The 14,208-nt window shown below is 50.5% G+C and overlaps 2 protein-coding genes across 2 annotated transcripts; one reads left to right on the top strand and one right to left on the bottom strand.

Moving 5' to 3' along the window:
- Positions 1 to 5,004: 5,004 nt before the first annotated feature.
- On the top strand, positions 5,005 to 6,404 carry BO80DRAFT_440033 (PTH11-like integral membrane protein; the record flags this gene model as incomplete). The annotated part of the gene is made up of 6 exons (XM_025721107.1): positions 5,005 to 5,199; positions 5,265 to 5,301; positions 5,355 to 5,422; positions 5,479 to 5,852; positions 5,905 to 5,972; positions 6,028 to 6,404. 6 exons carry the CDS (start codon positions 5,005 to 5,007, stop codon positions 6,402 to 6,404), a joined length of 1,119 nt encoding a protein of 372 aa, XP_025580475.1.
- Positions 6,405 to 7,985: 1,581 nt separating this feature from the next.
- On the bottom strand, positions 7,986 to 10,256 carry sreA (siderophore transcription factor SreA). The gene is made up of 3 exons (XM_025714645.1): positions 9,728 to 10,256; positions 9,119 to 9,660; positions 7,986 to 9,054 (listed from the first exon to the last, which is right to left on the bottom strand). Exons 1-3 carry the CDS (start codon positions 10,042 to 10,044, stop codon positions 8,219 to 8,221), a joined length of 1,695 nt encoding a protein of 564 aa, XP_025580474.1. The 5' UTR covers positions 10,045 to 10,256; the 3' UTR covers positions 7,986 to 8,218.
- Positions 10,257 to 14,208: the final 3,952 nt, after the last annotated feature.

Here is a 14,208-nt window from a genome sequence, read left to right as displayed (position 1 = left end):
GGCCCGGTCGGACTTGCTTCCGATGCTGCGGCTGCGGCTTGCATGAACGATCTTCCACCTTCCAGCTCTTGTATATTCAGTTATGCCGAATGGATCGATTAAGTTGAAGCTTTACATGAAACACTTGTGACAACTCAATCGGCTTCTACTCCGAGCGATTTCAAGCATGTTGATGAGTTTCAGACGTAAGGGCTCTCAGTGCAATGAAAGCCATCCCAGTCATTGACGGAAGGGTGTTCGAAGAAGACAGCGTTCCTCATAGAGAAGCTTCTGTTCTGTCACTGTGCTGATGAGAAACCTTCCTTTTGATTCTCCTAAGACCGCGGTGTGCAATAGTTGAATAGTCCATATACGCCATAATATAATATTGTCAGCGTGGAAAATTTCATTATCTGACCGATGCTTCACGCTCACCACCAGATGTTCCCTTTATCGGATAATCGACAAGCAGCAAATTTCAAAGGGGAGCATATGATCTATAATGCAAGAAATCTGTCCATGTTGTGGCAGTAGTCATCGCATTCTGGAGATTGACCTGGGAGACCCCAGGCTAATAGGCTTATAGGTCGGTTGGCTTTTCTGAATCCGCGACAAGATAGACAACTAGGGATCATGGCCTACGCGAAGAGCAGAGACAAGGGAACAAGGTGCCCAATGAGAATGTTCTCCTGTGTTACTGCGCACTGGTATGCCTTGGACCCCGGGGGACTACAGGCATTGGCTTCTCACGGTCATGCAGAGTTTGATTGAAATATGGCGGGCAAGAGTCGAAGCCCACCTGCAAGCGGCTACACAGACAGAAGCTGGATATATCCTGCTTTCAATACTCGATGGATGATAGTTATTTATGTTGCAGTAGATATTGAGGCATCCGCTTAATATATCTTGATTGCTTCAACTCAGGATGGGCTGTTCCACATACAGTACCAAAGCCACAGGAAGGAACAACATAGCGAAATCCGGCTAGGGTATATAGTAGAGATCGCTCTCCAGCACTTCAGGGGTCTAGTACCTCTCTAAAGCCGGCGATCGCTCGCTAGCAATGATGTTTGCGAAGAGCCCAGAGAAACAAGTTGCGTCAGTACAGGTGATCTGCCCTCGAAATGCAAGCGAAGCGGAAGATACCTTCGCCTATGGAGTAACCTGGTCATAAATCTGACTGATCTGCAGAGGCTAATTGTGGAACCGCCTGTTCATATGACGAAACGCTTCCTTGTTGCAATAATCTTCAGCCTTGGATCATCCCATTCATGACCTCTTTCAACTTTGGTTCATGTGCCTATGCCGGGGGTTAACCTGCTCCACAGACAAGATAATGCTGCATATCTCTAGCTTACAGTATCTGGCAACCTATATTGTCATCGCATTCACGCAAGACCGACTTTCAAGGATAGCAAGCTTGTCCTGACCCCAGTATCTACCATATTTCATGCAAAATTTCTACCTCAAGGATGTTATGTAAGAAATCTGCCACAATTGAAATATTAATGTTCAGCCCGGACGGATTACCCCTTCCTTAGTCAACAGTCCGGCGAGGAGCCGGCGCTCTTAGGGGCATGATATAAAGTTTTACTCACACCAGACAAGACTGACGGAATAGCTTTCCTGATCCTCAGCCCTATAGATAGGAAGGGTCATAGTTATTTGAACAGTATATGTGGAGTACGGGAGCGAGTATTGAGCTAAGTTCCATGATATGCTAGTTTTGGACCCCAAGAATCAAGGAATGGGAACGAATCTCCGGCGAAGTGTAAGTAGTAGGTAGATTTTGAACTCGGAAGTGTTTCCGGTGCTCGTGCAATACTCAAAGCTACCGAGGCCATGGTATACTCAGCTCTTAGCAACAGGAGTTAAGAAATTTTCGAATTAGGGTGGTGGAAGCGGATCGTCAGGGATGGTGGCTGGCCAGTCGCTCCCTGACCGCTTCACTTCCTCCTTTTCTTTCCCTCTCCGGTCGACGATCATCACCGGCTTTTGACAGCAGCCCCGAAGTCAGAGCACCCTGTGCCAATGAGAAACTTCTCACTAAAGAAACGGTTCGACGGGCTAGTTCGATGGCCCTAGTGACATTATTGACATTTGACACTGGCCTATCTTGATGGTTGACACCTCACCCGACGATCCTCCTCCCTTCAATCCAGAGCAATGGCGTAATGCCCATAATCTCATATGTTTGAGTACCACATCCCCAGACAATCATTGAGTGCAAGAAGCACCATTTTGCGACGGGCGCAGCGGGTTGCAAATATTATGTGGAGGGCACGGCGGTGATTTATACGCAAGATCCTGCACCAATAGACGAAACGCCACCGATCGTTAGAATACAGGCAAATCATCAGCTATTAAAACCAAATATCAAATCCGAAATCAAGGAAGCATCTCATCGCTGGATAAAATGCGAGGCAGAATCAAACTTCTGGGCTGAACCCTGCTGTTTCCCTAACAGGTCACTGTTGCGTTCATCCATCTTGCAGAATTCTTATCAGCAAGCCATGTGCATCCTTCACCACTCAATAGTGGCGTCCATACCGGCTGTCCGGTAGTGCGCATCCTTTGCCGCCTATAGTCTGGCCGGCGCCGCAATAGCGCGGCGCTATTGAACCTGGCCTTCCCTGGTCCCTTTGGACCTGCATAAGAGGACCCATCTTCTATTGGTGATCATAACCATATTCCCACAGCCGCATGGCTGAATATGGACAAACTCCTCAGAACACGTAGGATAATGGAACCCCGAGAGTGTTCTGTCCAGAACCCCCGGAAAAATCCATGCCACCTGAGTCATTCAGCCACGAGGACCAACTTCGCCAGCACGTTCCCGTACTCTGCACGCTCGATGCGAGGTCTGTACAACATACTCCACATGCAAACCCGGAACCCACGGACTTGCTTCGGCCACAGCATAGCAACGGCTGCCAGCTTCCGACACGAAGTCATAGGACCTCGCTGTAGCTGGAGTCATGAGTCATTCGAGACACCTAACGTTTCCGTCAGCGACACAAGGCGACCACATACCTACTATGGACAATAATCGCAAGTTCTGTCGCTCCCTTTTCCTGCCCCTGCGAGTTCTCTCGACAGGATATTCTAGGCCCCTGAAGAGAGTGGCAACGTATAGATTCTGGGAAATCATGGAATTCTAGATTGCTATGTTGATTACACTTCGACCATGGCTTACTCTATGGCTTGCTTGGGATCGACGACCGCCGCTGGGAAGTTGAGCATGGGAGACTATGGATACTAGTCGTCGCCTGACCATCCAAGGTTCCGACAAAGCCAGAGAACTACGTGGGAGGTCGCCAAAAGCGCGGACACGCTGCCTATCGAGCGCTCAAACCCACGGCGAAGGTTTCCCCAGCTTGTCGATCAACCACTGAGCAGACAGTGATCAATTGTCTTGGTAAATTTCCGACGAAGGATGAAAGAAGATCAGGAAAACATGGTCGCGATTGACCCGAACAGGTGAACGTACTCGCCAAAGACGAAGACCCCCCGACGCTAAGGAGGAGAGTCTGCTCCACCGCGTAGCAGTTTCTTCGAAGTGTGTTGTTGACTGGCTGGTGGCAGCCCACGATCTCTACCGCTGCAGATTAAACTTTCATCGAGGGGCGAAACTTTCGGAGGCTACCCGGCGTCTTCCACTAGCTTAAGCCCCGACACCATAATTCCTCGCAATACATCTTCAAGGCCCTGAGCCTATCTATGTCTTCCCTATAGATAGCCATGGAGACCATGGATAGCCACTGCTAGCCAGGCAACAGTCCCTGGAACCAGAAATTGTTCATGCAAGGCATTGGACTAAAGATCTCGTATTTCTCCTCGTTCGGTGACCCACCGCCACGCTGGGGAGCAGATCATTTCTGAATCCTGATCTATTTGCGGGAAAGGGATAATGCTGACGAGCGAATGAACTCTAGGATCATATCACACTACTGTTAGTCTGTTGGGTGCCAGCAGCTTCCTATACCGCTTACGGCTCGTATGCACCCACCGTCGCTACCCACACCAGCACGGCTGTGGCCTGTCTTATCAATTTGAAACCGACGGCTGGACATTCTCCAGCAGCACCTAAGCCACATTGCGGGCGCCCCCCCAGCTTTGCCGTATGGTTATTGATCCTGATCTATGTTCTGCAGATTTCGAGTCTTTGTCTGCTCACGATCGCTCATGGGACATCGATAAACAACCGAGGATACGAGCCTGAAGGTGAAACGCGCATTTGCGTTCAACCTACTTTCCTGGTGGAGCCCGTCCAGCCGAATCAACGGTACCGGACAGGGGACATTGCCGAGTCCGTTCCAGCCCAAAAAAAAGCACTATACCCCACGAGGGAAGTTCTCAAGACACCGTGGTGGTGTCCCATGGATCGATCACCGGAACGAGACTCCAGTGACAGGGCGCTGGGTGCCATTCTGGGTCGCGCTCTACAGTCGACACCGTCATTGACTAATGTCTCCCCTCAACCGCATCCACTCTGCCCACGACACCAGTGGAGACCGTCGACTTAGTGCAAAGATCATTACTGCAATTTGGAAGGAGTCTCCGTCTTGTAGCCACACTGTGCCGGACAAGACCGAGCTCCAACCGTCCACTACGCAGGCTGCATGGCTTCTCCCATGGTCCTTCAGCAGTTTAGCTGCCTTCGCACGCTATTTACCACTATCAAACTCTGAGCCATTGCGGGGGTGCCTGAGACGCAGAGCACCTAGCAGATAAGAACAGGGCCCCTCGGTTTTTTCTTTGGGCGCGAGATCTTGAAAATCAAATCTACCCCAAGAACTCCCACTAAACCATTCACTCTCCTTAAAAGCTTGTTGATGCTATTCGACCCATGTGGTAAACATCGTTTCGAACTCTAGGTTTTAAGAGCCTGGAGACTGCACACATACGCAGATCGACATACGGACAACATATCAATGCAATAACAAGATCAGGATTATCCTACATTACGATTCACACTCTTTCCGGGAACGCAGATTCGCGCACTTCTTTCACTCTTTTGCCGACATGCTAGATGAGATAGTGGGAAGCATCCTACTTCCCCGAAGTACAGACAATGATGCGGCCCGTGGACAACGAGCACTGGTAGTGACAGCCGTGCTCACTGGGATTTCAGTTCTTATTGTCGCTATGCGCATGTATGCGCGGGTTGGCTTGATGAAAATGATTGGTCGCGAAGATTATATGATTCTTATTTCTCTGGTACGCACTGGGACAGTCTTTCCACTTCCTGCTGGAGGACATACGATGCTAATTGTTCCATGCAGGTGCTAGCATGTACCTACCTAGGCCTGGTCGCTGCTGGTAAGTCGTGGGCCATCTTAGAGCCAATTGGGATTTTCTCTTACATGCAACAGAGGTGCATTTTGGTCTTGGAAAACACTCCGCCGATCTTTCCGGGCATGTCCTCAAAGCGCAATTAGAGGTAAAGCCATGATACAATTCCCAGTGCCTGCGCCTAGTACTGATTCCCTCTTGAAGCGACTATGGGCTGCTATTCCCTTCTATAACGCTAGCTTGATCTTTACCAAGTTCTCCATCCTCTTCCAATATCTTCGAATCTTTCCCGACCGCCGCTTCCGGCTTGCCTGCTACATCGTGTTGGCCATTGTAACCACCTACGGAACGTGGGCGGTTGTCAGTGCTTTCTTGAATTGTGTCCCAGTAGCCAAATTCTGGGAACATGACATGCCCGGCTACTGCCTCAGCTTTGAAGCAGTGTGGTTCTTCAACGCATCCATGAACATTGCCACAGACACCACCCTGTTGATCTTGCCAATGCCTCTCTTGTCACAATTGCAACTCCCACGCATGCAGAAATTCGCCCTGATGGGTGTCTTCGCAGTTGGTGGATTGTAAGTCATGAACATTGCCTATCACTCACGCATACTAACCATCATGCACCAGGGTTGTGATCACAAGCATCCTCCGTTTATCAAGTCTGAGGAGCGTAGCTCAAAACAAAGATACATCCTGTATGTAGCCAGCCGGTTCTTCTATATTTCCGACAGACCCTAACAATTACATCAGACAGCAACGTCGGAGCTGCCTACTGGACCGCCGCAGAATGCAACGTCGCCATCATCTGCGCCTGTTTGCCATTCCTCCGTCCTCTCATCAGTCGCATCTTCCCTCGCTTTCTTTCCACCAACAGCTACACACGCAACCAAACCATGTCAGTGAGCCGGAGGACCGCTGCCCGGATGACTGCACGCTCGCACCGGCAAAAGGTCGAGCTCTACTCTCAAGACCGCGACTATGGCATGTACACCATCGACGTCAAGTCCGGCGAAACGAACCACGACGGCACCTTAGCTGGAATCGAAGTCACGACGACCACCATGATCCAGGAGTCGTCGAGAAATTGCGAATCGACCAGTCAACGGCGATTAGTGGTTGATGTTTGATGACCTTTCTCTCTTTCTTAGACAAACATTCATTACCCACATCTACTCACGATCCTTTCTTCTACTACACGATGCATGATATATGACACTGCATCATGTTTTTGTTTCGATATCCCATGCCTTCGCTGTACTTATACACCCTTCCGCCGTCTTCTTGTACATCCTTATTCTCTGGATGTCTAATCATTAATGACTATATGACCATACTACAAGCCATTCTTTCTTCCCTCTTCATAAAGCCACTTGGTTCTTACTCATACAAACCAGAACCACACACACACACACACACACACAGAGGAGGGGGAAAGAAGAGAGAGAGTGTGTGTGTGTGGGAGTGAGAGAGAAACCTTTTATAATTCTTCCCCAAGTCAAATGAACAGCACAGATAGACACTATACAGATAAATAATTTAATAAGAGCAGGCACAGAAAACCATCCACCCAAACCACAACCCGAACTAGATAGTGACCCCTCCCGGATCAGAAATTTTCCCCCCACCCACTCTCTAATCCTACCTATCCACCACTAACCACCGCCACCTGATAAAAATTCACCCGCCCATCCCGTCCGTAATCTTATCAATCACATCATCACATCTCCCAGATTTGGAACCTCACTCACCCACCCTCTTTTCTCGCATCATCCTAGCCTTCCTAAGTCCTAACCCACAAGTTAAGCATACCATAAGTAACCCCATCGCAAAACTACCACCCAGCAACGGAATCTACCATTATAGAACCCCCCTCCCTCCAACAACGTGCGAAATCCCTTTCAATAACAAAAGCCATGTAACCCAACCAAAACCAAATCGAATCATCCAACAAAGTCAACAAACTCGCACCGTCCAGAACTAGTCTAGTACCGAGTCAGTATCTATCCGACATCAATGCCGCTTACTAACTTCCTACAAACGAATGGGTAATCCTCGGGGATTGAGCTAGCTACTACTAGATAGCAAACAATACGTATTACTACTTACGAGGTTTGAAATTCATTACACGGTGGTGTGGAGTTTAGCCTGAATTAAGTTAGGTGGGGGTTGTTATACATAGTACTAGTAGGGTAATAGGATGGGATATGATAGGATGAGACAAGGTACCTACTACCTAGTAGATACTCTGGACAAAGACGGGCTTACTATCTCAGTACGTACTATCCAGTGAGATGGTGGGTGGGTGGGCGGATGGATGGTCTGATCACTGTAATCTATCCATGGCCGCTATCAGTCACTAGGCCAAAGAAGCAGATGGTACGGTCCAGTAGGGAGCTACAGGCATTAGCACTGAAAGAATATCTGAGGATAAGATGGACAGGACAGGCAAGCCGATTTCGGGCCGATCCGATCTGAAATAACCTTATCAATCAGTGTTGAGATAAAGATTTCAGATAATCGCTACAGATTTCATCAAAGCTTTCCCATCCAAGTCATCTTGATAAGCCCATATTACCGTACCGAGATCTATTTCATACCCTACGAAGACAGCAATCTCCCCCGTATCCTGCGATTAGAACCTTGCCTTCCGTCCGCCGGAACAACTTAAACAAGGAAAGGGGAGACTGAGAGAAGATGTGAAAAAAACCAACAAAGCACGCCGCCAGATTGTCTTTCTTTTGTAGTCGCTTATCCCGCCAGCGCTTCAAACAAATTATACGAAATAAAAATAGAGAACTTTTTTTCCCTTAATAGTGCACAAGTCCCGTGAAACTCATCGTGTTGAAAATGGTATCTCGTCAGAAAAAGTCTGCGCCAAGTGTATGATCGAACAAAGGTAAGGTAGAACAAAGCAACAATATTCAGGCATTTCAATCAATGATTATTGCTGTCCCAATTCAGCTAATTCGCGCTCCTTCGCTCGCAGCATCTCGCGCATTTCTTCCGCCTCTCGTTGCAACTTCAAGCGGCGCTCTTCCCGGAGACTGTCAAGCTCCGACACACCAGGCAACATCTGTGACGGCGGAGGAGCAAGCGGGGCCGCTTGGTGAGGCGGGTGATGCTGACGGCTAAGAGCAGCGAGAGAGGGGTCTAGGCGCGATTCGTCGTGGTTGTTGGGGTTGAGGAGAGAGGAGATGGAACTGAGGCGGGCAGGAGGGGTAGGATTGATAGAAGACATGATAGGAGGAAGTTGGTTGGACCCGTTCTCCAGAGTGGTGGGAATCGACATAGCTTCTGCTGATGACGCGGTCTCTGCAAGGGTCCGTTTCTTCGGATTTCCCGATGGGTTGGGCGAAAGGGACCGCCGACCAAACTGAGACACCGGAGAGTGGCTTGGGGCATTGATGCGATCAGGCTCTAACAATCTCGGTGGCGGGGGGTGGTGCGGTAAGGAGACGGGGCCGGAACCAAATCCGGTAAAATCGACAGGCGGGGGTGCGAAGCCAAACTGCCTTGGGGCGGCTGGTGAAATCCTTTCTCCAGACATCGGAGGGTAATGATCCACCGGCTCAGCGCTGTAGTATCGGTAGTGATCGTCGTGTACGCGAGCCAGTGTTGCCGGTGACGCTTCTGGTGACGCAGAAGAACCGTTGGACGACTGTGTAGCGGCGGTCGGGGAGTGTTCCCGCAGAGCCGGCACAACGCGTTTCCGACGCTTGATGATGGTCTTCTTCATTGTGGTGGGGCGATAGCACCCGTGAAGCTTGTAATATAGACCTAAACAAACGTCAGCCGCTTCGGACTCATCCTGATCCCCGAGATAAGGGTAATAAAAACATACCACACGCATTGCAGATCGGATGACCATTCTCGTCTCGTCGCCAAAGCGGGGTCACTGTAGTTCCACAATTCTGACACGATACCAGCATATTTCCCTCAGCCGGCGCACCATTTTTCCCGGGCACGTCCGACTCCGGTATGGGCAGAGGCTTTTCGCTCTCTGGATTGGCGGGTCGACCCCAAGCATGCACTGGTACAGTACCTCGGGCAGAAGACTTGTACACACGGTTGTTGTAGGCTGGGCACCCGTCACACCCCTCAGCGCCGCCTGTGCCGTTGCAGTTACCCCCACCGGGGCAAGATCCTTTGGAACCGTGGCAGCCTCCCTCACTGTGTGAATGGGGTGTCTCGTGTTGGGGCACTATCGGGGGTTGCTGTTGCTGTGGTGGTTGGGGCTGGATAGGTTCAGAACTTGTTTGGACACGGTTCCGCTTCGTGGGTCGAGCGACATTCCGAGCCTTCAAATAGAGACCACAGGCATTGCAAATCATCGCACCGGTCGGTGATCGTCGCCATAGCGGGGTGCTCTTCGTTCCACAGTTACTGAGTAAGGCCACCGTAATCAGTACTGCCCAAACAATAGCAACAGGGGAAATCAAAGAAGACTAACCTGCATGAATGTCCAAGAAAGGAAGTATCTTTCTGGGACTTTGGCGATGACTTATCTGCGAGAGCGGGTTCGGTAGATGGCATCGTAGAACCGTGCATGGGTCGTTCGGAGTCGTAAGGGGTGGTATGTCTCGCATCGAATCCGCGAGACGCATCATCGTCACGGTTGCGGTCGATGAGATGTTCTCGGCCAGCCTGAGCAGACGAGATCAGCTGCTGAGCAGCGTCCAAGTCCTCCGCTGATGGATGCCGCGCAACCATATCCGGATTCCGAGGGAGCGATCGCACCGTCTCCATCTGGGGAATTGATGCCAACATTGCCAACCAAGGCCCGTGGAATTATTTCCCTGCTTTCTCGATCTCCCAGCGACGAGGCCCCAGATCAAGATACCTCCGAGAGTAGAGCGAGTCACTCAAGATGGGTCGTAGTCGAAATAAGGGGAGGGCCTGTCGTGAAGGTATGTCGCACCACAGTCGGGGGGGAGTAATGTATTGTATCACAAAGTCAAAAGTCGGTCAAGATGACAGTGCAGGGGAAAAAGAAAAGAAAAGTCTAACGACAGCCTGACTGGGAGGCAGGTTACTGCAGCTAGTGAAACCCCCAAAGCCAACCAGGCGGAGCCGGGGACGAGGAACAATGATCCCTGACAAACGGCCAAAGCGTGCTGGAAGGGAAAAGGGAGTCTTGGAAAAGTTGAGCGATCAAAAGTCAAAAGAAGAGATCAGCAAGCAGCCGAACTGTAATGATGGACAACAGATCTGCCACGAAAGACCCGGGTGTTAGCCAATCCACGACGGGGTGGCCTAAGTGGCGATCCAGTCGTAACGGGTGGTATGCTCCGGAGTTCTGGTGCGAGCGAACAGGTGAGAAAGGCGGACAGGGACGAGGGAGAGAGGAAAGAAAAGGAGGACAGATCGTAGGTCGAATTTGGGGGGGGGAGAGCAAAAGTACGGGAATGGAGGAGGCTCAAAGGAACGGTCTGGAGAGAGATGGGATAGATAGATCGATCGTTGGGGGAGGGAGGACAGCGGCGACAGGAAAAGAAAGATCGGCGGGAACAGGGCGATCAATCCAAGGCGATGGAATGTCGGATCAGATATGATGAGGGGAGGGGAGGGAGATGGTGAAAGGGGGAAGAGGAAGGGAGGCAATCAGGGGAAGTGGGAAGGTTGGTGGAGGGGTGGGTGTGTTGACAGGAAGGCGAGAGAGCCGAGGAAGAAGAAGAAAGATTGATAATAGAGGCAGGAAGTGGGTAAGTAGTATGGTGGATGGAGATGGTGATGATGATGAAGGTGAGGGTGACCGAACGCTGATAACCACGGGCCAGACCTTTTTCGGACGGATCTGTCATGAGACGGGCAAATAGAAAGTACCAGATTACTTACCAAGACGTCTCACGGTCTGTTTTTTTCGCTCTCTATTTTTAAGCGCTTTCTTCCTTTTTTTGCCCTTCACTTTTTGCCTTTTTCCTTTTTTTCTTTTTTTTTTCTGCTTCGCGTGCTCCGTCGGTCTGTCACTCACTACCCAGTAGCGTGGTCTTATCAACGACAGCCATTCTGTTATCGATCTCCCAGGGGGATCTACGACCGGGGCTATTCCTTTTCCTTCTTCTCGCCTAGACTTTGCTTTTTATTTGCCCCAGCAATCTGTGGGCTAACCGATAGTCCGACAAGGACAGAAAGTCTGGAAGTCTGGATACTTCCGATCTTCGGTTTTTACCTATCTTCCTCTGGGGAGAAGCCGACAGAATTTGCGTGTGAGCTCGGTCGCGTAGTTCCCTCCCTTTTTCTCCTTCGCAGGCCGGTTCCCATCCCATTTGCCTGCCGCCTCCCCAGATCGATTCATCCGGGCTCCACCGCTGCCTATTCCGGTCTAGTGCACTGGGTCTAAGGGGCAGCGCGCCTTCCCGAATAGTCCGTAGCGCGTCCGCTCGCGAGTAAGCGTTATTCATCGGCCTATCATTGGCGCATAAAACCCTAGTGTGTCAGTCAGCAGCATTCTAGGCAACTACATTGGCCACTTCGGAGATTCTATCACGATATCCCGAGCATCCATGCTCCGCTCCGAAGGTCACACTCCGTCTGCTGGTTCTCCCTCGGTAGATAGTCGGCGGTACGAAGCACCACCCTAGTGGTGCTAGTTGTTGGGCTAGGTAACCAGCTGCATAAGAATAGCAGCCGACTGGTCCCTACGACAGTGTAAGGCTGTGACTGCCTAGCACCGGAACAGGTTGTTATCTCTCCGACGGGGCTGACGAAAGACCCGTTTGATCTATCGCCCGTGTGATTGGGTCCTTACCCACCCAACAGCCAAAGTACCTTGCCTGCCCTTCTCTGTCCGGGTGCCGATTCGCCCTGGCGTATGTAGACTATCACCTTCTAGACTTCCAAAACCTTCCGACGCTGTCTGCGCAAGGCGCAGCTGCGTCTGACTGACATCCTGACACCTCCTTTTTTTTTCTCTCGCCCCGGCCCATCGACATCCGGGCCAGATGGATCTGATAGGTAACATTCGCAATAATTGAGTGGGGATGCGAAGTACCATGTCCGACCTGCTAATCTAAATTTTGTTCAACCCAAAATTACCTCGTCTTATCTATCATCGTTACCCAGCCCTTCCGACACCGTGTCCATTATTATTGGCACGATCGGCTCATCCGACACGCGTGGTCGACAAATCACCCCAATCAAGCGCCACTAGTCGATCGTGGCGTGACGCCGATAACCTGACCCGGCGGCATGATATGATGTGAGATGGATATGATATGATACGATGCAATGACGCTAAACACGGCAACCTGCGTCGATTTAGCTTTCGACTCTTTTCCTTTCCCACTTATTTGCTCGGACACTAATTGCCGCCCTACACCGACTCGGCGGTTCAACGCGGAGGTCCGTGGGAATCGGATGTTGTTCCTACTTGTTGGGTGTGAGACCATAACCACGAAGCAGAGAAATCATCATCGTTTCCATACGTAACCGGATAAGCCGGAACTCGGCTATCCGTCTCCCATTTTGAAGAGGTATACGATTCTTCATTATTGCCGGGTCTCATGAGCACTCGGGTCGCAAGGTAAGGCTAATTCTGGCATGGAATAATCAATCCAGTGATTGATAAAGTCGATGTCAAATCTTGGCGGACTCTTGGCTAAGCCTTGGCGCTGTAGCCCCATGCCCCCCCCCCCCCCCCGACACTGACGGAGAAAGCGATCATAGACGAGACGAGGCTTTGACTCCACTACCTCTGAGCGTCGGCTCGGTGCAACGGTTTCGCGAGGCTTAGGGCGATCATGCGCGTTAGACATGTGGAGGAGGCAACGACTACTGCAATGGGACGCAGTGATAGGCTGACCAGGAGGTAGTGTCTGCCTAGTGCTCGATAGTGAGATATGCTGCATGTGGGCGACTCAATCGAGATCCATACGCCAAGGGGCTATATGATCAATCAGAAGCCCCAACAGAATGTTCCATGACCAAAATGTGTGCGGAGTGCGGATTCAACCATGAGACCCGAGAAAGCCGTCCGTGAACTGGGTGGGACGGCGCAGTGTTTTACCGGATCCGGAAGAAGGAACAACGGGTCCCATTTCGATACCCCGTCGACCTGAATGGTAGACGAGGATTCTCCATTCTTTAAGAAAATGCTTATCTCCGAGCTGGGGTATTGCCATCTCCGAATTCTGGGCCCGGAACAGAACGCCGAACCCGCTTGTGCGGACGATACCCAATGGAGAACCTCTGCGAAGTACTATGCCGTTGCTGATGCCTCTTGCTCCGAATCATGGGGCAAGATGGATGGCTTAGCTCCGGGATACATACTCCATAGTATGTGGATGTACAAATTGCCTCAGCGGCAAAACGGATCAGATAACTTTACCCACCTGGCATGGGTCTCTTTGCTGTGTTCGTCGTCGGAGATGGATAGCAGAGGTGTTGCCTCATATGATCAAGAACGCCGAGGCAGTGCTGGTTCGGTCTACGATCGCTAGGTAGTACTCGGTTTGTACTCCGTACTGCTTGGCCATGATTGGAAAATGTGGAACTTGCTCTAAAGCTCAACAGTCCATGTAATTCCCATCATGCCACCCGGCCAGATCAAAATTTGCAAGACCACATCAGACCGTGGAAGATAGTATATATCATCTACTTATTATACAAAACTAGTGGGCAGAAAGTAGCGCCATCCACTGCGGACAGACCATTGACTCCATAAGATAACCTAGACCTTTGAAATTCTCCCAATCACATCCACCGTTTGGGATAAATGGATAACGTAATTTAGACCGATCCAATGTTTTTTTTTCAATCGACAAAACCCTCCCTCGATCCGATCTTCTTATCTTTGCAACTTCAAATCACTTGAGTCATCGCTGAGAATCAAACATCGCGCTCGTCGATCATCAAACATCGTATAAGAGTTGCCTTTGCTTCCCCTGACTCTCTCTTGTGCTTTGAACGCCTCGTGTACAGGCGCGGCATCTT

This window comes from Aspergillus ibericus, assembly GCF_003184845.1.
Source record: "Aspergillus ibericus CBS 121593 unplaced genomic scaffold BO80scaffold_1, whole genome shotgun sequence".
Lineage (NCBI taxonomy): Eukaryota > Fungi > Ascomycota > Eurotiomycetes > Eurotiales > Aspergillaceae > Aspergillus > Aspergillus ibericus.
This window is presented reverse-complemented; position numbering and strand designations above follow the sequence as displayed.